At 39.7% G+C, this 27,555-nt stretch overlaps 1 protein-coding gene across 2 annotated transcripts in view; it reads right to left on the reverse strand.

Moving 5' to 3' along the window:
* LOC133543951 (cadherin-2-like) overlaps window positions 1-27,555 on the reverse strand; it is a 210,927-nt gene that overhangs the window by 10,870 nt on the left and 172,502 nt on the right. For both annotated transcript variants that reach the window (XM_061888891.1, XM_061888890.1), the window contains exon 15: window positions 18,588-18,749. In XM_061888891.1, the coding sequence (XP_061744875.1) occupies window positions 18,588-18,749 (162 nt within the window). The remainder of the gene's footprint in view (window positions 1-18,587; window positions 18,750-27,555) is intronic.

Genomic DNA, 27,555 nt, shown 5'->3' on the forward strand with positions numbered 1-27,555 from the left:
TAGACAATGTCTCATTTGTGGTGATATCTATCAAAATGAGAGTGCTCCCAAAAAGGGAGGGATTGTTCACATTGACTGTGTGTCGCTTTTAAAAGTGCTCCCCCTCTGGTCAACATATAAAATAACAAGTGTGTGTAAGACATTGAAATACGCCCCCTATGGCCTAAATTAATAATAATTAAAAAAAAAAGTATATCGAGACATACTGTAATAACTTGAAGTAAATCATGAAGATTAAAAAAGTATTAGAGACAAAATAAATAAATAAATAAGATTAAATAACTAAAAACAGTCTCTCACAATGTGTTAACTTTTTTCTTTAAAAATCTCATATTTCTGTTTCTATAATATTGCAATATTTTCTTGTAAAATTATTACTTATTTGTGTAAAAATGGTAACATTTGTCATAAAAAATTCTGACTTTTATCACAATATTGCCCATTTTTTTGGTTGTTCTTGTAAAATAGTGATTTTTTTGGAGTAAAATTATGACTTTTCATAAAACTGCCAACATTTTAAGCTTTTCTCGTAAAATAGTGAGTGTTACTGAGTAAAGTTCCAACTTTTATCATAATATTGCACAAATGTTCAGTTTTTCTTGTAAAAGTTTGACTTGTGTTGAGTAAAATGACAACTTTTATTATAATACTGCCAAAATTCTAAGTTTTTCCTGTGAAATTGTGACCTTTTTCTTGTGAAATTCCAACTCATTTTTCACAACAAGCTTTTTTATATGTGCATAGTATGTATATATTATTAATGTTGTAAATACACATCTTTATATATCTGGAAAGGCTGCTCCTAAAGAGGTTTTTCTCAGGTCTCAAGAAGGTCAGAACTACAAGGGTGTGTGTGTGTGTGTGTGTGTGTGTGTGTGTGTGTGTGTGTGTGTGTGTGTGTGTGTGTTTTTGTATTTCTAGCCTTCCTGAGACATCAAGAAAGAAAAGTATCTTAAACATCTCATATTTCCGTTTCTGTAATATTGCAATATTTTCTTGTAAAATTATTACTTTTTTATGTAAAATTATTACTTTTTAATGCAACATGGTGATAAAATTCTGACTTTTATCACAATGTTGCCAATTTTTTTGGTTCTGACATATTTTGAGTAAAACGATGACTTTAGTCATAATTTAGCCAAGCAAAATTCCAATTATTATTATAATAGTCAACAATTTGAAGTTTTCTTATAAAATTTTGTCTTTTGTCGAGTAAAATTCCAACTCTTTTCATAAAACTGCTTTTTTTTTATAAAACTGCGACTGTTATAGAGTAAAATTAACACTTTTATCATAATATTGCACAAAACTTCAGTTTTTCTTCTAACATTTTGACTTACGTTGAGTAAAATGACGACTTTTATTATAATACTGCCAAAATTCTAAGTTTTTCCTTTGAACTTGTGACCTTTTTCTTGTGAAATTCCAACTCATTTTTCACAACAAGCTTTTTTATATGTGCATAGTATGTATATATTATTAATGTTGTAAATACACATCTTTATATATCTAGAAAGGCTGCTCCTAAAGAGGTTTTTCTCAGGTCTCAAGAAGGTCAGAACTACAAGGGTGTGTGTGTGTGTGTGTGTGTGTGTGTGTGTGTGTGTGTGTGTGTGTGTGTGTGTGTGTGTTGTATTTCTAGCCTTCCTGAGACATCAAGAAAGAAAAGTATCTTAAACATCTCATATTTCCGTTTCTGTAATATTGCAATATTTTCTTGTAAAATTATTACTTTTTTATGTAAAATTATTACTTTTTAATGCAACATGGTGATAAAATTCAGACTTTTATCACAACGTTGCCAATTTTTTGGTTTGTGACATTTTGAGTAAAACGATGACTTTAGTCATAATTTAGCCAAGCAAAATTCCAATTATTATTATAATACTGTCAACAATTTTAAGTTTTCTTATACAATTTTGACTTTTGTCGAGTAAAATTCCAACTCTTTTCATAAAACTGATTTTCTTATAAAACTGCGACTGTTATTGAGTAAAATTACCACTTTTATCATAATATTGCACAAAACTTCAGTTTTTCTTCTAAAATTTTGACTTGCGTTGAGTATAATGACGACTTTTATTATAATACTACCAAAATTCCAAGTTTTTCCTGTGAAATTGTGACCTTTTTCCTGTGAAATTCCAACTTATTTTTCACAACAAGCTTTTTTATATGTGCATAGTATGTATATATTATTAATGTTGTAAATACACATCTTTATATATCTAGAAAGGCTGCTCCTAAAGAGGTTTTTCTCAGGTCTCAAGAAGGTCAGAACTACCAGGATGTGTGTGTGTGTGTGTGTGTGTGTGTGTGTGTGTGTGGGTTGTATTTCTAGCCTTCTTGAGACATCAAGAAAGAAAAGTATCTTACACATCTCATATTTCCGTTTCTGTAATATTGCAATATTTTCTTGTAAAATTATTACTTTTTAATGCAACATTGTGATAAAATTCTGACTTTTATCACAATGTTGCCAATTTTTGGGGTTGTGACATATTTTGAGTAAAACGATGACTTTAGTCATAATTTAGCCAATCAAAATTCCGATTATTATTATAATACTGTCAACAATTTGAAGTTTTCTTATAAAATGTTGACTTTTGTCGAGTAAAATTACAACTCTTTTCATAAAACTGCTTTTTTCTATAAAACTGCGACTGTTAATGAGTAAAATTAACACTTTTATCATAATATTGCACAAATGTTCAGTTTTTCTTGTAACATTTTGACTTACGTTGAGTAAAATGACGACTTTTATTATAATACTGCCAAAATTCTCAGTTTTTCCTGTGAAATTGTGACCTTTTTCCTGTGAAATTCCAACTTATTTTTCACAACAAGCTTTTTTATATGTGCATAGTATGTATATATTATTAATGTTGTAAATACACATCTTTATATATCTAAAAAGGCTGCTCCTAAAGAGGGAGACATTTTTCTCAGGTCTCAAGAAGGTCAGAACTACAAGGGTGTGTGTGTGTGTGTGTGTGTGTGTGTGTGTGTGTTTGTGTGTGTGTGTGTGTGTGTGTGTGTGTGTGTGTGTGTGTGTGTGTGTGTGTGTGTGTGTGCGTACAGCGCCGAGGATGGACAGCAGGGAGTGCTGTGGGCGAAGGAGAGATCAGGGTGTGTGTGGGGGGGATTTGGGTCAGACGGGACAGAGGCGTCTAAGAGGAGATTAGTGGGAGTCACCTGCATGACAATGGCCGCCCCACCTGCAAGCTAAACACACCTCCTTGTTCACAACACCTGGAGGCGCTTAGACTGGCGGCCACCCTCACAAGAATCTGATCTGAATCTTAAAGAGGAACTTTTATTATGTTTTATTTCGCCCGTCGTTCACAAGCATTATGAAAGACATGACCACCACCACCCCCCGCGACCATAAAAAGGGACAAGTAGTAAAAAATGGATGGATGCATTCTAACTGGTAAATAAAAGTGGGAGATCCTCTATTCCGCCCACAAAACAATAACCATTCAAGAAGTGGCAACAATATTTCATTTACATTTGCTTACTTGAATACTTTTGTATTGAAGTGGGAATAGCAAACTTCCTGTTGATTTTAGCCGGGGGGTGTCAGTGTATGAAATATAGGTCTAACTGAGACCTACATAGTGAATAGAATAGAATAGTATAGAATGGACTTTATTGTCATTGTATTTGCATATAACGAGATCAAAGACTCCAACTTAAGGTGCGTTAGTGGGAACAAATATGGGGTAAAATAAATAATTCAAGAGGTAGTAATAAAGGAAAAAGTGAAGTGAAGTGAATTATGTTTATATAGCGCTTTTTCTCTAGTGACTCAAAGCGCTTTACATAGTGAAACCCAATATCTAAGTTACGTTCAAACCAGTGTGGGTGGCACTGGGAGCAGGTGGGTAAAGCGTCTTGCCCAAGGACACAACGGCAGTGACTAGGATGGCGAAAGCGGGAATCGGACCTGGAACCCTCAAGTTGCTGGCACGGCCACTCTACCAACCGAGCTAAACCGCCCCTAAAAAACTAACAATTGAAATAAACAGACTACTATCTAATAAAAATAATAAGCAATCCTGTACACTAGAGGATGGTACGTAGTGGTTTTTGTTTCATGTTTCTACGACATTCCCACTGGAAGTTAAAGTTTTGTCCGTGTTTTTTTCCTAGGGGGCGCTAGAGCGCAATTTTGAGGTTTTGTTTTTTGATTAGATCGCAATTTTCGCCAATCCTGATGTGTGTGTCAAATTTAGTGGGTTTTGAAGCATGTTAAGCGGGTCAAATTACAGCTCAAAGAGGCGGCGGTATAATAATAATAAAACCTTAGAAAATCATTAGGGTCCTCTGCCCCAAAGGGACGTTTGTCCCTAATTAGTGATATTGTTATTATAAGTGCTAACGACAGACCAACTATTTATAACTGCGAGGTGATCACGAGCGTCTGTGCCAATTAGGGTTGGCCCGATACCAATATTTTGCTATTTTAAAACTTTTGAAAAAAAAATACATTATTGTCTTTATTTTGACCAAAAATCTTAGGGTACATTAAACATATGCTGACAATTTTAGCTTGTCCTGAAGAATTTGGAGGCATGGTCCAATTGACCTGCGATGAGGTGGCGACTTGTCCAGGGTGTACACCGCCTTCTGCCCGATTGTAGCTGAGATAGGCACCAGCGCCCCCTGCGACCCCAAAGGGAAAAAGCGGTAGAAAATGGATGGATGGATGGATGGTCCCATTTACTCTCTGTAAAGCAGCATTTCCATTGGCAGCAAAACAGGCCCAGAACATAACACTACGACCACTATGCTTGACGGTAGGAATAGTGTTCCTGGGATTTCTCCTCCTAACATATTGCTGGGTATTGTGGCCAAACAGCTCCATTTTTTTTACATCTGACATCACATGGACAAAGAAAAGACCTTCTGGAGGAAAGTTCTGTGGTCAGATGAGACAAAAAGTGAGCTGTTTGGCCACAATACCCAGCAATATGTTTGGAGGACAAAAGGTAAATGGTACAGGTCCCCGTCCAGGATCCACACATTCCATCGTGTAATGTCATCCCGGTCTTCATCCCGGACATTTAAGTATTGATATATTCCAGTCCTCGTCCTCTTTTGTTGTGTTGGGCTCCATGAAGATTGGACAGAAGTGAACTTTTCCCTGATCCGTCCTCCACAAACACCAGAATGTCTTTTCCTGAAGGCAGTTTAGAACTAAAAGGAGTAGAAGATGGATGGATGACCACGGATGTTTGTTTTTTCTCCTTTAACGCATTCTAACTGGTAAATAAAAGTGGGAGATCCTCTATTCCGCCCACAAAACAATAACCATTCAAAAAGTGGCAACAATATTTCATTTACATTTGCTGACTTGAATACTTTTGTATTGAAGCGGGAACAGCAAACTTCCTGTTGATTTTAGCCGGAGGGTGTCATTGTATGAAATATAGGTCTAACTGAGACCTACATAGTGAATAGAATAGAATGGACTTTATTGTCATTATAGTTGCATATAACGAGATTAAAGACTCCAACTTAAGGTGCGTTAGTGGGGTAAGATAAATAATACAAGAGGTAGTAATAAAGGAAAAAACTAACAGTTGAAATAAACAGACTACTATCTAATAAAAATAATAAGCAATCCTGTACAATATACAAAACACTACAGGATTGTACGTAGTGGTTTTTGTTTCATGTTTCTACGACATTCCCACTGGAAGTTACAGACAGTTTTGACTGTGTTTTCTTCCTAGGGGGCACTAGAGTGCAATATTGAGTTTTGGGGTTTTGTTTTTTGACTATATCGCAATTTTGTTGCTGTTGTCGCTGTTGTCGCCTGCCCCAGTCACGTCCGGGAGTTGCTTGTCCAAAACGGCAGCCGTATTTTCTCTGTTGTGAGGTGAGGCCTTAAATCCCAGGAGCACCAACCCTACCGCCAAGCATGGTGGTGGTAGTATTATACTCTGGGCCGGTTTTGCTGCCAATGGAACTGATGCTTTACAGAGAGTCAATGGGACGATGAAAAAGGAGGACTACCTCCAAATTCTTCAGTACAAGCTAAAATCATCAGCCCAATGGTTGGGTCTTGGGCACAGTTGGGGGTTCCAACAAGACCATGACCCCAAACACACCTTAAAAGTGGTAAAGGAATGGCTAAATTAGGCTAGAATGACGGTTTTAAACCAAGTGGACTGTTGCGGCGCACACGCAGTCTGTGTTTCCCTACTCTGCGGTTCCACCCGGAGAATCTGCTCACGCTGAGCGCAGCACGCCCATGCACCGACAAGCCTGCACTCTATTACCAATCTGCTCACCTGGTACTGATGAGGGCAAGCTCAATAAAGGACCAGCGGACCCAAGGATCGGCGCGGGAACTTAGTTCTCTAATCGGATACCCTAAGGCCTAAGCTCTCTCTCTCTGCGCTTTTCCCTCGTGTTCTGACATCCTTGTTTGTTCTCCCGTGTTTTCTGCAGTGTTTCCCTGCCGTTGCCCTGGATTTGGACAGCCTCCCTCGTTTCCAGACTCCTTGCTCGTCCCCGGACTACGACGACTCGCTCCTGCTTATAAGACCCCGCTTCCGCCCCTGAACAACCCTGCCTGCCTTACGCTTGTCTGACAGCACAGCGTCTCCAACACTTGTGGTAAAAACGCTCCAATTTAAAACTTCACTTAGTCTTACACCAGTGGTGTCAAACTCAAATACAGAGTGGGCCAAAATTTAAAACGGAACAAAGCCGCGGGCCGAGGTTGAACAAATTAACCTTTTAATAGGGACCCAAACAAGTTTTGCATTGAATCTTGAACAAGCAAGGCTTACAGTATATAAATTTATAGTGACATGCAAAATCGAGTTTCAAATAATAATAATAATTAAAAAATATCAACGGCATATAAAATAAAATGTAAATAAAAATGGAATGCCTCTTTTCGGCGGCGGGGTTGAGGTGGACGGGGTTTGGTGATAGCGTGGGTGTATATTGTAGCGTCCCGGAAGAGTTAGTGCTGCAAGGGGTTGTGGGTATTTGTTCTGTTGTGTTTATGTTGTGTTACGGTGCGGATGTTCTCCCAAAATATGTCATTCTTGTTTGGTGTGGCTTCACAGTGTGGCGCATATTTGTAACAGTTTTAAAGTTGTTTATGCGGCCACCCTCAGTGTGACCTGTACGGCTGTTGACCAAGTATGCCTTGCATTCACTTGTGTGTGTGTATAAGCCGCATATATTATGTGACTGGGCCGGCATGCTGTTTGTATGGAGGAAAAGCGGACGTGGCGACAGGTTGTAGAGAACGCCAAAGGCAGTGCCTTTAAGGCCCACCCTCAATATTGTTGCCCGGGATGAAATTCGGGAGGGACACTGAACTTCGGCAGTCTCCCGGGAAAATCGGGAGGGTTGGCAAGTAAGAGTATTAGCGGTGAATGCGGTGTTACAGCAGCGGGCCAGCTCTAATGTTAATTTGATATTGCCTCAAGGGCCAAGAGAAATTACACGGCGGGCCAAATCTGGCCCGCAGGCCAGAGTTTGACACCCATGTCTTACACCATACACACTCTTGGATTTTTGACACACACCATTCTATAGTTTATACTCTATTGATATATATATAATAATCAAACAATAGAGTGCATATATATATAATAAAGCCCTGCGATGAGGTGGCGACTTGTCCAGGGTGTACCCTGCCTTCCGCCCGATTGTAGCTGAGATAGGCGCCAGCGCCCCCGAAAGGGAATAAGCGGTAGAAAATGGATGGATATATAATAAATCATAGAACACTACTGCCCTCTGGTGTCCATTTGCCGTCACCTCCTTAGTTAAACCATAACATGGACAATGCTGAAGAAACAAGTCCATGTCAGAAAAACAACACATTTAGCTGAACTGCACCAATTTTGTGGTCAAAAATATAAGCAGGAGCTTGTGGGTGGCTACCAAAAGCACATTATTGCAGTGAAACTTGCCAAGGGACATGTAAGCAAATATTAACATTGCTGTACGTATACTTTTGACCCAGCACATTTTCAGTAGAGCCGTAATAAATTCATAAAATAAATGACTGGAAACTGAAGCCAGCCATGACACGATGTTCTTTACAAGTGTACGTACACTTTTGACCGCGACTTATAGTCAGGTGCAGCTTATATAAGGAAAAATATATTGTAATTCTAATAATGTAGTGGGTGGGGCTTATATATATAGTCCGGAAGCTACGGTACATCCCAGGACTTTCCCCGACGCTGTTCTCCCTTCCCTCCCGCATCTTTTGTCATGTGACCGTCAGCAGAAAGTCGCCGGGAGTGGAGAATTAGCGGCAGGCGGGGCCACTCGTCATGTCTGTCGGAATTAAGCAGTCTAGATCAGCTCGCCGTGTCTGACAGGCCCGGCTCATTATTCACCGCTCTGCTTGGCACATGTCTTTATGCAGCACACACACACACACACACACACACACACACACACACACACACACACACACACACACACACACACACACACATACACACACACACACACACACACACACACACACACACACACACACACACTTGTATTTGTTACCTTCTTGAGACCTGAGAAAAACCTCTTTAGGAGCAGCCTTTCTAGATATATAAAGATGTGTATTTACAACATTAATAATATATACATACTATGCACATATAAAAAAGCTTGTTGTGAGAAATGAGTTGGAATTTTACAAGAAAAACGTAGAATTTCGGCAGTATTATAATAAAAGTCAGCATTTTACTCGACGCAAGTCAACATTTTACAAGAAAAACTGAACATGTGTGCAGTATTTTGGTAAAAGTTGGAATTTTACTCAACAACAGTTGCAATTTTATAAGAAAAGCCTACAATTGTGGCAATTTTATGAAAATAGTCCTAATTTTCACTGGACAAAAGTCACAATTTTATAAGAAAACTTTAAAATATTGGCAATATTGTGATAAAAGTCTGATTTTTACATGACAAAGGGAATAAGCGGTAGATAATGGATGGATGGAAATGTCACCATTTTGCGAGTAAATATTGCAATATTACAGAAACGGAAAAAATATGAGAAAATTGTTCCCGATTTTATAATAATTTGTAAAATTATTATGTTCATTATTCACTACAAGTTATTACAGTATGTCTCTACATATATATATATAAAAAAAATCTGAAATAAATTTTGGCCAAAGGCGGTACGTTTCAATTCCTAACACACACTTGTTATGTCATATGTTGACCAGAGGGGGAGCACTTTTAAAAGCGACACACAGTCAATGTGAACAATCCCTCCTTTTTGGGAGCACCCTCATTTTGATAGATATCACCACAAATGAGACATTGTCTATTAGATGCAATGTTATTGGGACCATCATTTATGTCATCACTTCTTCACACCTCCTCATATGGAAGATACTTTTCCTTCATGTCTTAAGAAGGCTAGGAATACAAGAACACACACACACACACACACACACACACACACGCACTTGTATTTGTTACCTTCTTGAGACCTGAGAAAAACCTCTTTAGTAGCAGCCTTTCTAGATATATAAAGATGTGTATTTACAACATTAATAATATATACATACTATGCACATATAAAAAAGCTTGTTGTGAGAAATGAGTTGGAATTTTACAAGAAAAACGTAGAATTTCGGCAGTATTATAATAAAAGTCAGCATTTTACTCGACGCAAGTCAACATTTTACAAGAAAAACTGAACATGTGTGCAATATTTTGGTAAAAGTTGGAATTTTACTCAACAAAAGTTGCAATTTTACAAAAAAAGCCTACAATTGTGGCAATTTTATGAAAATAGTCCTAATTTTCACTGGACAAAAGTCACAATTTTATAAGAAAACTTTAAAATATTATAATAATAATTGGAATTTAATTGGCAAAATGATGACAAAAGTCTTCATTTTACTCAAAAAATGTCACTATTTTACAAGGACGACCCCAAAAATTGGCAATATTGTGATAAAAGTCAAATTTTTACATGACAAAGGGAATAAGCGGTAGAAAATGGATGGATGGAAATGTCACCATTTTGCGAGTAGATATTGCAATATTACAGAAACGGAAAAAATATGAGAAAATTGTTCCCGATTTTATAAGAATTTGTAAAATTATTATGTTTTTTTCCAAGTGTTTTTTCACCTTCATTATTCACTACAAGTTATTACAGTATGTCTCTATATACATATTTATTAAAAAAATCTGAAATTAATTTTGGCCAAAGGCGGTACGTTTCAATTCCTAACACACACTTGTTATGTCATATGTTGACCAGAGGGGGAGCACTTTTAAAAGCGACACACAGTCAATGTGAACAATCCCTCCTTTTTGGGAGCACCCTCATTTTGATAGATATCACCACAAATGAGACATTGTCTATTAGATGCAATGTTATTGGGACCATCATTTATGTCATCACTTCTTCACACCTCCTCATATGGAAGATACTTTACCTTCTTCATGTCTCAAGAAGGCTAGGAATACAAGAACACACACACACACACACACACACACACACACACATACATTCTTGTATTTGTTACCTTCTTGAGACCTGAGAATAATGCCTCCCTTTTTAGGAGCAGCCTTTCTAGATATATAAAGATGTGTATTTACAATATTAATAATATATACATACTATGCACATATAAAAAAAGCTTGTGAAAAATGAGTTGGAATATCACAAGAAAAACTAACAATTTTGGCAGTATTACAATAGTCGTCAGTTTACTCAACGCAAGTCAAAATTTTACAAAAAAAAACTGAACATTTGTGCAATATTATGATAAAAGTTGGAATTTTACTCAACAACAGATGCAATTTTACAAAAAAAGCTTACAATTGTGGCAATTTTATGAAAATAGTCCTAATTTTTACTGGACAAAAGTCACAATTTTAAAAGAAAACTTTAAAATATTATAAATAATAACTGAAATTTTAATTGGCAAAATGATGACAAAAGTTATCATTTTACTCAAAAAAATGTCACTATTTTACAAGGACAACCCAAAAAATGAGAAATATTGTGATAAAAGTCTGATTTTTACATGACAAATGTCCCCATTTTGCGAGTAAATATTGCAATATTACAGAAACGGAAAAAATATGAGAAAATTGTTCCCGATTTTATAAGAATTTGTAAAATTATGTTTTTTTCCAATTGTTTTTTCATCTTCATTATTCACTACAAGTTATTACAGTATGTCTCTATATACATATTTATTAAAAAAATCTGAAATTAATTTTGGCCAAAGGCGGTACGTTTCAATTTCTAACACACACTTGTTATGTCATATGTTGACCAGAGGGGGAGCACTTTTAAAAGCGACACACAGTCAATGTGAACAATCCCTCCTTTTTGGGAGCACCCTCATTTTAATAGATATCACCACAAATGAGACATTGTCTATTAGATGCAATGTTATTGGGACCATCATTTATGTCATCACTTCTTCACACCTCCTCATATGGAAGATACTTTTCCTTCTTCATGTCTCAAGAAGGCTAGGAATACAAGAACACACACACACACACACACACACACACACACACACACACACACACACACACACACACACACACACACACACACACACACACACACACACACATTAAAGCCCAGGGAGTGACTTTGACGGCTGTGAAGAGGCTGTGAAGTGATATTAAAAAGGGGAAGATGTCTCACTCTGGATGGCGCGGGAGGACGCTTTAAGGATGCTTTAAAGCAGGGTTGTTTTCTCGGAGGGCCGCTTGTAAAAGTGAATGTAAGAATATAAAAGTATCATCGTCATATTATTGCCTACGCATTTGGTTAGTTGATTTCTGGACGTACAAACTGATGGATTGCTTTGAAATGCTAAGTCAAGGTGACGAGCAGATATTTAAGTATCCATCCATCCATCTTCTTCTGCTTATCCGAGGTCGGGTCGCGGGGGCAACAGCCCAAGCAGGGAAACCCAGACTTCCCTCTCCCCAGCCACTTCGTCTAGCTCTTCCCGGGGGATCCCGAGGCGTTCCCAGGCCAGCCGGGAGACATAGTCGTCCCAACGTGTCCTGGGTCTTCCCCGTGGCCTCCTACCGGTTGGACGTTTATTTAAGTATTTATGTTAGAATTAGAGATGTTCAATAATATCAGGCTGTCGATATTATCGGCTGATAAATGCTGTAAAATGTGATATCGGAAAATATCGGTATCGGTTTAAAAAAGCAAAATTTATGACTTTTTAAAACGCCGCCGTGTACACGGCCGTAGGGAGAAGTACAGAGCGTCAATAAAACCTTAAAGGCACTGCCTTTGCGTGCCGGCCCAATCACGATATCTACGGCTTTTCACACACACAAGTGAATGCAAGGCATTCTTGGTCAACAGCCATACAGGTCACACTGAGGGTGGCCGTATAAACAACTTTAACACTGTTACAAATATATGTAAACCCACACCAAACAAGAATGACAAACACATTTCGGGAGAACATCCGCACTGTTAACACAACATAAACACAACACAACAAATACCCAGAACCCCTTTCAGCACGAACTCTTCCGGGACGCTAAATTATACACCCCCGCTACCCCAGCCTCCTCACACTCTCTCAGGGAGAGCATGTCCCAAATTCCAAGCTTCTGTTTTGAGGCATGTTAAAAAAATAATGCACTTTATAAATAAATAAATGATAAATGGGTTGTACATTTCTACCTTCAATGTACTCAAAGCGCTTTGACACTACTTCCACATTCACACAGTGATGGAAGGAGCTGCCATGCAAGGCGCTAACCAGCACCCATCAGGAGCAAGGGTGAAGTGTCTTGCTCAGGACACAACGGACGTGACGAGGTTGGTTCTAGGTGGGTATTGAACTAGGGACCCTCGGGTTGCGCACGGCCACTTTACCACTGCGCCACTTCGTCCCTACTTTGTGACTTCAATAATAAATATGGCAGTGCCATGTTGGCATTTTTTCCATAACTTGAGTTTATTTATTTTTGAAAACTTTGTTACATTGTTTGATGCATCCAGCGGGGCATCACCACAAAATTAGGCAAAATAATGTGTTCATTCCACAACTGTATATATCGCTATCGGCTGATATCGGAATCAGTAATTAAGAGTTGCAAAAAAGCCATTATCGGACATGTCTAGTTGGAATAATTATGTGCAAGTAATCACACAACTCTTATGCTTAAAGGCCGTTGCTATAGTTATTATCAATTGTGCTGAAGTTGTACTTTTCTATCCGTGCAAAGGGACAACTTGCAATCGTGGATTGCAGTTGTCTCTTAACATCGAGTACCGTGACGCAGACAGAGCAGAGACAGGGCGATATCACGAGGGTCAGCACATTTGCATTTCTGAATAATCATATATTGTGTCTAACTGGGGCTACTGAAATGACCCCCTATTCCTTCAGCAGCAGCCTCAGTGATGTAACCAGGGGCCTCCCGAATAAATAGAGGAGCACGTGGGTCTGGACCTTAGAGCGTGGTGGGAGATTGTAACTACAGTAAGTGTACAGCCCCAAACATCTCTCCTCATTGAGCCAAATTGAACTCTGTCCCTGCATGGTTCCTTGCTTCTTGTCTGTTTAATAGATGTAATCAGTGTTTGAACCTGACAATTTATTGTTATTTTTACAAACTACTATACGGTATACAATAAATAGGGGTGCTTTTATCACATCCGAATCTTAATTTTTATTTATTTCGTAAATTCATTAATCATTTTAATAAATCAAATTGATTTTTTTGGACAAATTACCATACTTTCCTCAAAACTCGACAGTGTGCCTTACGAGCCGGTGCGCCTAGTGTAAAGAAAAAATCTGGTTGTGCTTACCGACCTCGAAGCTATTTAATTTGGTACATGGTGTGATGATAAGTGTGACCAGTCGATGGCAGTCAAACACAAGAGATACGTGTAGACTGCAATATGACGCCAGTAAACAACACCAAAACTTTAAAGGTTCCATTGACAATAAAGACATTTAGTTTAGTCTTTATTTGAGGGGGAAAATGCACAGAAACATTAATTTCAAACACATGTTCTGTACCAGATTATAGCTAAATAGCTCATTTCCATCTGCAGTCCCTGGCTACCTAAATTAAAGGGATACAAAAATTTATATTATTCACATGTGAATAATGCTGTATAATAGACTGTATTTATATTATTCACATGTGAATAATGCTGTATAATAGACTGTATTTATGTTATTCACATGTGAATAATGCTGTATAATAGACTGTATTTATATTATTCACATGTAAATAATGCTGTATAATAGACTGTATTTATGTTATTCACATGTGAATATTGCTGTATAATAGACTGTATTTATATTATTCACATGTGAATAATGCTGTATAAAAGACTGTATTTATATTATTCACATGTGAATAATGCTGTTTAATAGACTGTATTTATTTTATTCACATGTGAATAATGCCGTATAATAGACTGTATTTATGTTATTCACATGTGAATAATGCTGTATAATAGACTGTATTTATATTATTCACATGTGAATAATGCTGTATAAAAGACTGTATTTATATTATTCACATGTGAATAATGCTGTATAATAGACTGTATTTAAAAATGATTCACATGTAATAAATACCTAAGTGTTTGTTTATTGTGAGCCAACTGTGTTATGCACATTATTCCCAGGCCTTTGGGGGCCACATTAAATGAACTGTGGGGCCAGATCTGGCCCCCGGGCCTTGACTTTGACACGGTCATGATGCTAATGCTACGCAAATCAGCAACAAATGACGACATCCTGCTGACTCCCACATGAGAAGATCCAAGGCATAAAAGAAAGAAGTCTTTCTCCTTGTCAGAAAAGAAGGACGAACCAATCAAAAGGCGTCTTAAAAGCAGACAGAAAGTTTTTTACGCTCTTGTGGCGGACAGACGGACAGCAGAGTTGCCGTGGAGCGACGACGTTGAAAGTCACATCTATAAATTCCACGGGAAAGAGAAGATTAATTGGCTTTTATTACCAACTTTTCAGTGTTTACAATAAAAGCTGTGTTTTTTAGAAACTGTCACGCTAAAAGTCTTTTAACCGACTAAAAACCCTTCTAGTGTCTGTGGAATTAGTGACTGGTACAGTTGTCACAGGTCCACTAATCCCCGACTATTAACAAATAATTAATGAGGAATTAGTGACTGGTGCAGTTGTCACAGGTCAACTAATCCCGACTATCAACAAATAATCAGGAATTAGTGACTGGTACAAATGTCACATGTCGACTAATCCCCGACTATCAACAAATAATTAATGAGGAATTAGTGACTGGTACAGTTGTCACAGGTTGACTAATCCAGACTATCAACAAATAATTAATGAGGAATTAGTGACTGGTACAGTTGTCACAGGTCCACTAATCATGATTATCAACAAAAAATGAGGAATTAGTGACTGGTACACTTGTCACAGGTCCACTGATCCAGACTATCAACAAAATAATGAGGAATTAGTGACTGGTACAGTTGTCACAGCTCCACTAATCCCGACTATCAACAAATAATTAATGAGGAATTAGTGACTGGTACAGTTGTCACAGGTCCACTAATCCCGACTATCAACAAATTGTTAATGAGGAATTAGTGACTTGTACAATAGTCACAGGTTGACTAATCCCGACTATCAACAAAATAATGAGGAATTAGTGACTGGTACAGTTGTCACAGGTCCACTAATCCCGACTATCAACAAATTGTTAATGAGGAATTAGTGACTTGTACAATAGTCACAGGTTGACTAATCCCGACTATCAACAAAATAATGAGGAATTAGTGACTGGTACAGTTGTCACAGGTCCACTAATCCCGACTATCAACAAATTGTTAATGAGGAATTAGTGACTTGTACAATAGTCACAGGTCGACTAATCCCGACTATCAACAAATAGTTAATGAGAAATTAGTGACTTGTGCAATTGTCACAGGTCGACTAATCCCGACTATCAACAAATAATTAATGAGGAAATAGTGAGTGGTACAGTTGTCACAGGTCCACTAATCCCGACTATTAACAAATAATTAACGAGGAATTGGTGACTGGTACACTTGTCACAGGTCAACTAATCTCGGCTATCAAGAAATAATTAGGAATTAGTGACTGGTACACTTGTCAGAGGTCAACTAATCCCGACTATCAACAGATAATGAGGAAATAGTGAGTGGTACAGTTGTCACAGGTCCACTAATCCCGACTATTAACAAATAATTAACGAGGAATTGGTGACTGGTACACTTGTCACAGGTCAACTAATCTCGGCTATCAAGAAATAATTAGGAATTGGTGACTGGTACACTTGTCAGAGGTCGACTAATCCAGACTATCAACAAATAATGAGGAATTAGTGACTGGTGCAGTTGTCACAGGTCGACTAATCCCCGACTATCAACAAATAATTAATGAGGAATTAGTGACTTGTACAATTGTCACAGGTCGACTAATCATGACTATCAACAAATAATTAATGAGGAATTAGTGACTGGTGCAGTTGTCACAGGTCAACTAATCCCGACTATCAACAAATAATCAGGAATTAGTGACTGGTACAAATGTCACATGTCGACTAATCCCCGACTATCAACAAATAATTAATGAGGAATTAGTGACTAGTACAGTTGTCACAGGTTGACTAATCCAGACTATCAACAAATAATTAATGAGGAATTAGTGACTGGTACACTTGTCACAGGTTGACTAATCCAGACTATCAACAAATAATTAATGAGGAATTAGTGACTGGTACAGTTGTCACAGGTCCACTAATCATGATTATCAACAAAAAATGAGGAATTAGTGACTGGTACACTTGTCACAGGTCCACTGATCCAGACTATCAACAAATAATTAATGAGGAATTAGTGACTGGTACAAATGTCACATGTCGACTAATCCCCGACTATCAACAAATAATTAATGAGGAATTAGTGACTGGTACACTTGTCACAGGTCGACTAATCCCCGACTATCAACAAATAATTAATGAGGAATTAGTGACTGGTACACTTGTCACAGGTCGACTAATCCCCGACTATCAACAAATAATTAATGAGGAATTAGTGACTGGTACAGTTGTCACAGGTCGACTAATCCCCGACTATCAACAAATGAGGGATTAGTGACTGATACACTTGTCACAGGTCGACTAATCCCGACTATCAACAAATAATGAGGAATTAGTGACTGGTACACTTGTCACAGGTCAACTAATCCTGACTATCAACAAATAATGAAGAATTAGTGACTGGTACACTTGTCACAGGTCGACTATTCCCCGACTATCAACAAATAATTAATGAGGAATTAGTGACTGGTACAGTTGTCACAGGTCCACTAATCCCCGACTATTAACAAATAATTAATGAGGAATTGGTGACTGGTGCAGTTGTCACAGGTTAACTAATCCTGACTATCAACAAATAATGAGGAATTAGTGACTGGTACAGTTGTCACAGGTCGATTAATCCCCGACTATCAACAAATAATTAATGAGGAATTAGTGACTGATACACTTGTCACAGGTCGACTAATCCCGACTATCAACAAATAATGAGCAATTAGTGACTGGTACACTTGTCGACTAGTCATGACTACCAACAAATAATCAATGAGGAATTAGTGACTGGTACACTTGTCACAGGTCCACTAATCATGACTATCAACAAAAAATGAGGAATTAGTGACTGGTACACTTGTCACAGGTCCACTAATCCAGACTATCAACAAATAATTATTATTGTTGTCTTTATTTAAATAAAAAATGTTAGTGTACATGAAACATGTGTTTATTATTGTCATTTAGTCCTTCAATAAAATGTTGAACATACTAGACAACTTGTCTTTTAGTAGTAAGTAAACAAACAAAGACTCCTAATTAGTCTGCAGTAACATATTGTGTCATTTATACACCTGTTATTTTGTACACATTATGAGGGACAATCTGTAAAAAATCAGTAATTAATCCATTTGTTCATTTACTGTTAATATCTTCTTATTTTCTATCTACACTTCTGTTAAAATGTAATAATCACTTATTCTTCTCTTCTTTGATACTTGACATTAGTTTTGGATGATACCACACATTTAGGTATCGATCCGATACCAAGTAGTTACAGGATCGTACATTGGTCATATTCAAAGTCCTCATGTGTCCGGGGACATATATTTACTGACTTTATAAACATAATATGAAGTTTAAAAAAAGGTAAAAAGATTGTGATGCTAAAAAAATATCGATGTAATCATAGTAGTATCGATTTGATACGCTACAGTACTTGGTATCATTACAGTGGATGTCAGGTGTAGATCCACCCATGGCTTTTCCTTACATTGTGTTACCTCTGGCTAACAAAGAGATGGAAGGTGCTTCCATATCTTTTTGTCAACAAACGGGGTATTGTTTGGATGGCAAGATTGTCATTTAGGCATAATTTGTTGAAGACCTTAAATTAAATAATTAGATTACTCGTTACTAGTAAAACGCGAAGATTTAGGCCTGGAAGTCTACGTACCGAGTCGGGAAGTCATTATTCCTGCCCACAGCGGTTTTTAAAGACAAAGCCGTACCTCGTGGATGAAGTCCCCGATGTCTCCGGGGTGGGGGGCCGCAGAGCGCAGGGGGTACTGGTGGTCGTGGTGGAGGGGCCTCTCGTCCAGCCGTCTGATGCCCACCTTCACGCACTCGGGCTCCAGAGAGTCCGGTTGCTGCAGCTGGCTCAGGTCGTAGTCCTGCGGGCGGGACAGGAAGACGCAGGGTGAGGTTGCATGAAACTTTGTGTTTCAATGAGTTCCCAGCGAGCAGACAAAAGCCGTCTATGGTCTTACCAATCAAAAGGCTTGTAATACTCCACTGTGTAGGATGGGAAGCGACATGAAGGTGTCGGTTTCCTTGATGTATCGTAATCTAGATTGAGATCTACAAAGCGGAGATGAAGCAGGGCCTGACCCCCTCTCAGGGCACCTTTTCTTTGAACTGTTGTGTAACCGACAGAAACAGCTGTTGCCATGTCATCAGGGAAAGCCCGAATAAAAGAAGAGGCGTACAATCTTTCGTCAGAGCGTGGTGGGAGACCGTACGAAGAGTACAGTCCGGACGTTTCTCCTCAATTGAGCTAAATTATTAGGGACCGAAAGTCCCTTTGAGACAGAGGACCCTATTGTATTTCTAAGGTTTTATTATTATAACGCCGCCTCTTTGAGCTGTAATTTGACCCCCTTAACATGCTTTAACCCTCACCAAACTGGACACGCACATCAGGACTGGCGAAAATTGCGATCTAATCAAAAAAACAAAACCCAAAATTCAAAATTGCGCTCTAGACAAAAGTGCTCTTGGGAAGAAAACACAGACAAAACTGCTTGTAACGTCCGGTAGGAATGTCGTAGAGACATGAAACAAAAACCTCTATGTAGGTCTCACTTAGACCTACATTTCATTCATTGACATCCTTCAGCAAAAATCAACAGGAAGTTGGCAATTACCCCCTCAAAACAAAAGTTTTGTAAAAACCCGCCACCTTTTTCAAACATTATGTCCTCTGAGCGCGTTTGTTGTGTCGGCTTCAAACTACCACAGGAGAGAGATTGAACCCTTCTGATTAAAAGTTGATGAAAGAGTTTTTCTAACAGCTCCGGTTTTGATTTTACAAGCCTTTAAAGAACCGCTGCGCTACTGCCGTCTCAAGATGGCCGCTTAAAAGCAGGAAGCACCAGCGTGACCACACAATGCAGAGAAGGTAGGTAGTGTGCGGGAAAAGATATGTTGACTGGGTGAAAGAAGGAGGCACCAGTTTGACTCCAGGATACAGTGAAGGTAGGTAATGTGCAGGTACAGATATGTTGTCTGGGTGATAGCAGGAAGCACCAGCGTGTATGGGTGACAGAAAGAAGCACCAGTGTGACCCCAGGATGCAGAGAAGGTAGGTAATGCGCAGGTAAAGATATGTTGAATGGGTAAAGCCAGGAAACCCCAGCAAAAGTCGGTCCCGTCCATCGCTGCTTGCAGCTTTAATTTGTATTATTATTCTATTTATTATTATTATTATTATTATTATTATTATTATTATCGGTATAGATTCCCAGGTACCAGGAATTGGTACTGAGCCGTCAAACATATTTCAAGATGTCATCTTAAAAAAAATTCACTTTTTAAAAAACTTTGACTGTTGTCAATGTGGCCTTGATCTGAATAATGTTTTATAATTCATTTGAAGTTTGGACTAACATGGCTGGGGAGAGGGAAGTCTGGGCTTCCCTGCTTAGGCTGCTGACCCCGCGACCTGACCTCAGATAAGCGGAAGAAGATGGATGGATGGATTGACATCTAGAATATTCCCCGGGGACAAAGAGGCCCTGCTTGAGGACAATCCAGCCCGGGGTGGTAAGTCAATAATGTCACGTGTCATCCTTTGGAGGAAAATTGCCTCAGCGTCCACCTTGCCCCGAGTGCGCCGCGTTACCGTGGCAACCGTCAGGAAACATCCAGCTCCACGCACACGCCCCCGGGTAAATCCACTTCCCATGAAGCTGCGGGCTGACCTTGGGCGCCACGTTCTGGGTCGCCCTCTCGCCGCCGTCCTCTTGAAAAGCTTTAGCTCGGTTCTTTTGAGGACTCTGGGGGCGGAGCTTCAACTTTCCTACTTCATTGCGCCGATAAAATATTTAATGGGCTGGCGGCGGAGTGGGTTGGAGCGAAGGCGCTCACAACAGATGGTGCCGCCATTGGCCGTCTTCGCCCGCCATGTGGGTAATGAACCCGCCTGGAATGATCCGGAACCCGCTGATTATCCCTCAGTCATTATCCGCCCTTTTTTCTGGGGCTCAAACCGCACTTTTTTTGGGGGGTGGGACCAGACACACATTGTACACATTCAATGGTGTTGCCATGGTAACAACATAGGACGTTATCTCCCCAACATCAACATGTATCGCTGCTGTCTGGTTTATTTGTTTCAGACATGCTTATTAATAAGTCACATGTACACTAGAGCAGTGGTCCCCAACCACCGGGCCGCAGAAAAATTTTGTATACATTTTTATTTTTTATCTTTTAATTAAATCAACATAAAAAACACAAGATACACTTACAATTAGTGCACCAACCCAAAAAACTCCCTTTTCCATGACATAAAAAAAGATAATCCCCCGCCGTTGTGAGGTAATAACACTAACAGACGTAAACATGTTAGCATAGTAGCTCATGCTAACGATGCTGGCATCACTACAATATGATAGCACGGACAAATATGCATGCAAACATTCCTACAGACAACACACGGGACGGTTTAGTCAGTATGAATAGTTGTAGTTATATTGTAAAACTTACAAACGTTGCTTGGAGTGATGAATGAAGAATCCATACGAGTAGAAACGCTATGGACGGCTAGAGGACTGAACAGCACTCCGGTTAAAAAAAAAGCACTACCGGATAAATGAAAGGTGAATTCGTCCAAAAGATGGTGCCATAGGACAAACAATAAAACAGTGTTTTTGCTTTTGTTAAATTATTCTTCCTTTTGCCTTCAGCAAAGAGAAATGTGATATTAGCCGCACCGGACTATAAGTCGCAGATATAGACGTTGAGAAATTAGTTATTTACACAGAAATATTCTGTAAATGCTTATTTACATACTTTGTTTTCTAATGGTGTCTGTAACAGGGCAGTAAAACGGCTGATCAAACAAAACAGAAATAATGGTAGCTGCGCAAGCTAGCTTTACAATCAGCTAAACAGACTCAATGACTCCACGGTGACGTTTTAAAGAATTTACTGAGGAATTTGTGAAAGTGAAACAATATAAAAATAATACTAACAGGCACTCGTAAAAGTGTCAGCATATTAGCTCATGCTATTGGCGCTACCTTCATTACTTTGATAGCACGTACAAATGAGCACAAAAACATTCCTACAGACATCACACATGAGACGGTCTAGTAAGAATGAATAGTTTTAGTTGTATTGTAAAACTTACAGACGTCGCTGAGAGTGATGACTGTAGAAACGCTATGGACGGCTAGAAGACTGAACAGTACTCCGGTTAAAAGAAGAAGAAAAAAACAGTACTACTGCTCTTTCACATGGAGAGGAGCCAGATGAGGTGGTCCGGGCATCTGGTCAGGATGCCACCCGAAAGCCTCCCTAGGGAGGTGTTTAGGGCACGTCCGACCAGTAGGAGGCCACGGGGAAGACCCGGGACATGTTGGATCCCCCAGGAGGAGCTGGACAAAGTGGCTGGGGAGCGGGAAGTCTGGGCTTCCTTGCATAGGCTGCTGCCCCCGCGACCTGACCTCGGCTAAGCGGAAGATGGACTACCCATAAATGGAAGGAAACTGCAGCACTTGCAGTGAGAGAATTCGTCCAAAAGATGGCGCCCTTGCACAAACAATAAAACAGTCTTTTTTTTAAAAAAATAATTTTCTTTCTTATAGCCGTCAACGAAGATAAATCCATAAATTAGCCGCGCCGTCGTATTAGCTGCAGGGTTCGAATCGTAGGAAAAAAGTAGCAACTTATAGTTCGGAATTTACAGTAATTAGTGCTAAAGGAGGAAGACAGTCGAGAGACAATCAGTGTATTCTGTTGACAGAAGTAGTTTGTACTGTAAGATGCAAACTTAGTGGGGTCAAACGGGACTTTCAGACCCCAACCCCCTCCTGCCCCCCGGGGCTTATATGCACTTGGCAGGGAGACAAACACACCGGAAATGAATCTCCAACAAAAAGCAATTAATCCCCATTGCAGGTCCTCTTTTGTAGTACACTTAATCTTAGCTGGAGGACAGATGACAGTGTGTGTGTGTGTGTGTGTGTGTGTGTGTGTGTGTGTGTGTGTGTGTGTGTGTGTGTGTTAGTGAGGATTGGGAGAGTTCATTCAGATTTCAGTGGCGGGACAAAGCAGAGGAGGAAAATCATACTTGCCGACCTTGAGACCTCCGATTTCGAGAGGTGGGGGCGGAGGCGTGGTTGGGGCGGGGGGCGTGGTTAAAGGGGAACATTATCAGCAGACCTATGTAAGTGTCAATATATACCTTGATGGTGCAGAAAAAAGACCATCTATTTTTTTAACCCATTTCCGAACTCTAAATGGGTGAATTTTGGCGAATTAAACGCCTTTCTGTTTATCGCTCTGGAGGCGATGACGTCAGAATGTGACGTCGCCGAGGTAACACACCCACCATTTTCATTTCCAACACATTGTAAACATTGGGTCTCAGCTCTGTTATTTTCTGTTTTTTTGACTATTTTTTGGAACCTTGGAGACATCATGCCTCGACGGTGTGTTGTCGGAGGGTGTAACAACACTAACAGGGAGGGATTCAAGTTGCACCACTGGCCCCAAGATGCCAAACTGTCTGCCGCCAGACCCCCATTGAATGTGCCAGAGTGTCTCCACATTTTACCGGCGATGACAGACATGGCACAGAGATGTATGGATAACCTGCAGATGCATTTGCAACGATAGTCAACGAAATCACAAAGGTGAGTTTTGTTGATGTTGACTTATATTTGGTTGTGGCGTGACTGCAAGCTAATCGATGCTAACATGCTATGCTAATCGACGCTAACATGCTATTTACCGGCGGTGCTAAAGCAGACATGGCACAGAGATGTATGGATAACCTGTAGATGCATTTGCAACTATATTACGTTTCCTTCCACCCACATTTAATGCGAAAACAAACACTTACCCATCGACGGATTTAAGTTGCTCCAGTGTCAAAAGATGCGAAAGTCCTGATCGTTTGGTCCGCACATTTTACCGGCGATGCTAACGCAGCTATTCGGCCATGCTATGGCTATGAATAGCGTCAATAGCTATTCGCTCAATAGCTTCAGTTTCTTCTTCAACACTTTCATACTCCAACCATCCGTTTTAATACATGCGTAATCTGTTGAATCGCTTAAGCCGCTGAAATCCGAGTTTGAATCCGAGCTAATGTCGCTATTTCTTGCTGTGCTATTCGCCATTGTTTGTTTACATTGCCAGCACTGTGTGACGTCACAGGGAAATGGATGGTCGCATCGCAAATAGCGAAAATCAAGCACTTTAAAGGTTTTTTTTAGGGATATTCGGACACCGGTAAAATTTTGAAAAAAACTTCCAAAAATACAACATGCCACTGGGAACTGATTTTTATTGTTTTTAAACCTTTTGAAATTGAGATAATGTTCCCCTTTAAGATGGAATATATTTACATCTACAATTCACCAAGTTGAGTATTTCATATACTGTATATATATATATATATATGTGTATGTATGTATGAAATACTTGACTTTCAGTGAATTCTAGCTATATATATTTATTTTATTACATATATAAATAAAATAAATAGTTGAATTTCAGACGGCACCTATCAAATACACAGTAATAAAAACACAGTTGTTCTACTAACTGTACTGTGCTTGCTGGTTACTAAAAAAACAACAACAACACTTACCTTTCACTATTATTTCTTCATTTTGCTCGACGACGGTGTAATATTTTGGGTTGGAGTCAATAACCAGACGAGGTGATGAAATTATGTCTCTTCACTGTGGGCTTCAGAACAGACTCCCTCACTTTCCGTCAGGTGCGCAACACCACGTAAATCGTTGGCCAATCAAAAAGCAACCCAATAACGCTATAGCCAACATTCACCAGGAGATGGCAACAGACAACATGGCTGTAACTTCCTCGTTCTTCTGCTTCGTCTACTTGTGTGTGCAGTTTTTTATTCAAACCCGTAGATGTTGTAACGTGATTGGGCAGGCAAGATGTTTATATAGTGGGAAAGCGGACGTAAAAACATGCTGTCCCCACTCAGGTCCGCAAGGAGCTGGAGGGGGCGTGGCCTCCAGCTCAGGCTGAATTTCGGGAGAAAATTTCTTATGGGAGAGGCGCTGAATTTCGTGAGTCTCCCGGAAAATCGGGGAGGGTTGGCAAGTATGTGGAAAATAAGCCTTTTCAGCGGCACTGCCAGGCCAACGTCAACCTGAGGCCCACCCATCCATTTTCTACCGCTTATAGGCCGGCCGATAAAAAGGATATCAATATGTATCGCCACGGACACGTCATCGATTTCAATTAAAAAATGAGTTTGATGAAATGTGCAATTTTTTTTTTTTCTTTTCCATTTTCTTCCTCGTGGGAATAAACCGGAAGTGGCGCGAATTCTGTTTTGTCACCGATTCTGTTCATAACTTTTATGGACAGAATTTCTAGGCGCAGTCAAGGCGTTAAGGGGTTCCGGTTTGGTGACCGCAGGATTAGGTCTCTGCTTTTTGCAGATGATGTGGTCCTGATGGCTTCATCTGACCGGGATCTTCAGCTCTCGCTGGATCGGTTCGCAGCCGAGTGTGAAGCGACCGGAATGAGAATCAGCACCTCCAAGTCCGAGTCCATGATTCTCGCCCGGAAAAGGGTGGAGTGCCATCTCCGGGTTGGGGAGGAGACCCTGCCCCAAGTGGAGGAGTTCAAGTACCTAGGAGTCTTGTTCACGAGTGAGGGAAGAGTGGATCGTGAGATCGACAGGCGGATCGGTGCGGCGTCTTCAGTAATGCGGACGTTGCACCGGTCCGTTGTGGTGAAGAAGGAGCTGAGCCGGAAGGCAAAGCTCTCAATTTACCGGTCGATCTACGTTCCCATCCTCACCTATGGTCATGAGCTTTGGGTCATGACCGAAAGGACAAGATCACGGGTACGAGCGGTCCTAATGAGTTTGGGTCTCTCCCTTAGAGATAGGGTGAGAAGCTCTGCCATCCGGGAAGAACTCAAAGTAAAGCCGCTGCTTCTCCACATGGAGAGGAGCCAGATCAGGTGGTTCGGGCATCTGGTCAGGATGCCACCCAAACGCCTCCCTAGGGAGGTGTTTAGGGCACGTCCAACCGGTAGGAGGCCACGGGGAAGACCCAGGACACGTTGGGAAGACTATGTCTCCCGGCTGGCCTGGGAACGCCTCGGGATCCCCCGGGAAGAGCTAGACGAAGTGGCTGGGGAGAGGGAAGTCTGGGTTTCCCTGCTTAGGCTGTTGCCCCCGCGACCCGACCTCGGATAAGCGGAAGATGATGGATGGATGGATGGCGCGAACAAGAAGAAACTCGCTTTCTGTTGACCGAGCGATGCAAGACGAGATCGCTGACAGCCAATCAGGTGAGAGTATTAACGCTCAAGTTTGGTTGCGTCATCTCGTTGTCTGGCGGTTGTTTCTTTGCATGGAGTGTAGGATTTTTATACTTTTCTAAATAAAGGGGACCACAAAACATGTCACGATTGGCTTCATTCGAAAAATCCTAGTGTACATTAAACATATATGTATTTCTTATATTTATATAGCGCTTTTCTCTTGTGACTCAAAGCGCTTTTACATAGTGAAAGCCAACATCTGAGTTACATTTAAAGCAGTGTGGGTGGCACTGGGAGCAGGTGGGTAAAGTGTCTTGCCCAAGGACACAACGGCAGTGACGAGGATGGCGGAAGCGGGGATCGAACCTGGAACCCTCAAGTTGCTGGCACGGCCACTCAACCGAGCTATACCGCCCACGAGCTATATACTAGCTATACATCTAGAAAGGCTGTGTATGTGTGTGTGTGTGTGTGTGTGTTCCTAGCCTTCTTGAGACATGAAGAAGGAAAAGTATCTTCCATATGAGGAGGTGTGAAGAAGTGATGACATAAATGATGGTCCCAATAACATTGCATCTAATAGACAATGTCTCATTTGTGGTGATATCTATCAAAATGAGGGTGCTCCCAAAAAGGAGGGATTGTTCACATTGACTGTGTGTCGCTTTTAAAAGTGCGCCCCCCTCTGGTCAACATATGAAATAACAAGTGGGTGTAAGAAATTGAAATGCGCACCCTTTGGCCAAAATTAATTAAAAAAATAAAATAAATATGTATATAGAGGCGTACTGTAATAACGGAGTAAATAATGAAGATTAAAAAACAAATTGAAAACAAAAAAGAAAAAAAAATACATTTAACTAAAAGTTGTCTCTCAGAATGTGTCAACTCTTTCCTCAAATTGGGAACAATTTCTCATATTCTGTTTCTGTAATATTGGAATATTTTCTCATAATATTTGTACTTTTTTATGTACAATTACTACTTTGTAATGTACACTTATTACTTTTTATTGCAAAAAGGTGACATTTGTCATATAAAATTCAGACTTTTATCACAGTATTGCCATCTTTTTGGTTGTCCTTGTAAAATATTGACATTTTTTGAGTAAAACGATGACTTTGGTCATAATTTTGCCAAGTAAAATTTCGATTATTTTCATAATATTGTCAACATTTTGAAGTTTTCATATAACATTGTGGCTTTCGTCGATTAAAATGATGACTCTTTTCATAACTCTTTTAAGCTTTTCTTGTAAAATTGCGACTGTTATCGAGTAAAATTCCAACTTTCATCATAATATTGCACAAACGTTCAGTTTTTCTTGTAACATTTTGACTTGCGTTGAGTAAAATTATGACTTTTATTATAATACTGCCAAGAAGTTAAGTTTTTCTTGTGAAATTGTGACCTTTTTCACAACAAGCTTTT

The sequence above is a fragment of the Nerophis ophidion genome, linkage group LG26 (assembly GCF_033978795.1).
Source record: "Nerophis ophidion isolate RoL-2023_Sa linkage group LG26, RoL_Noph_v1.0, whole genome shotgun sequence".
Taxonomy (NCBI): Eukaryota; Metazoa; Chordata; class Actinopteri; order Syngnathiformes; family Syngnathidae; genus Nerophis; species Nerophis ophidion.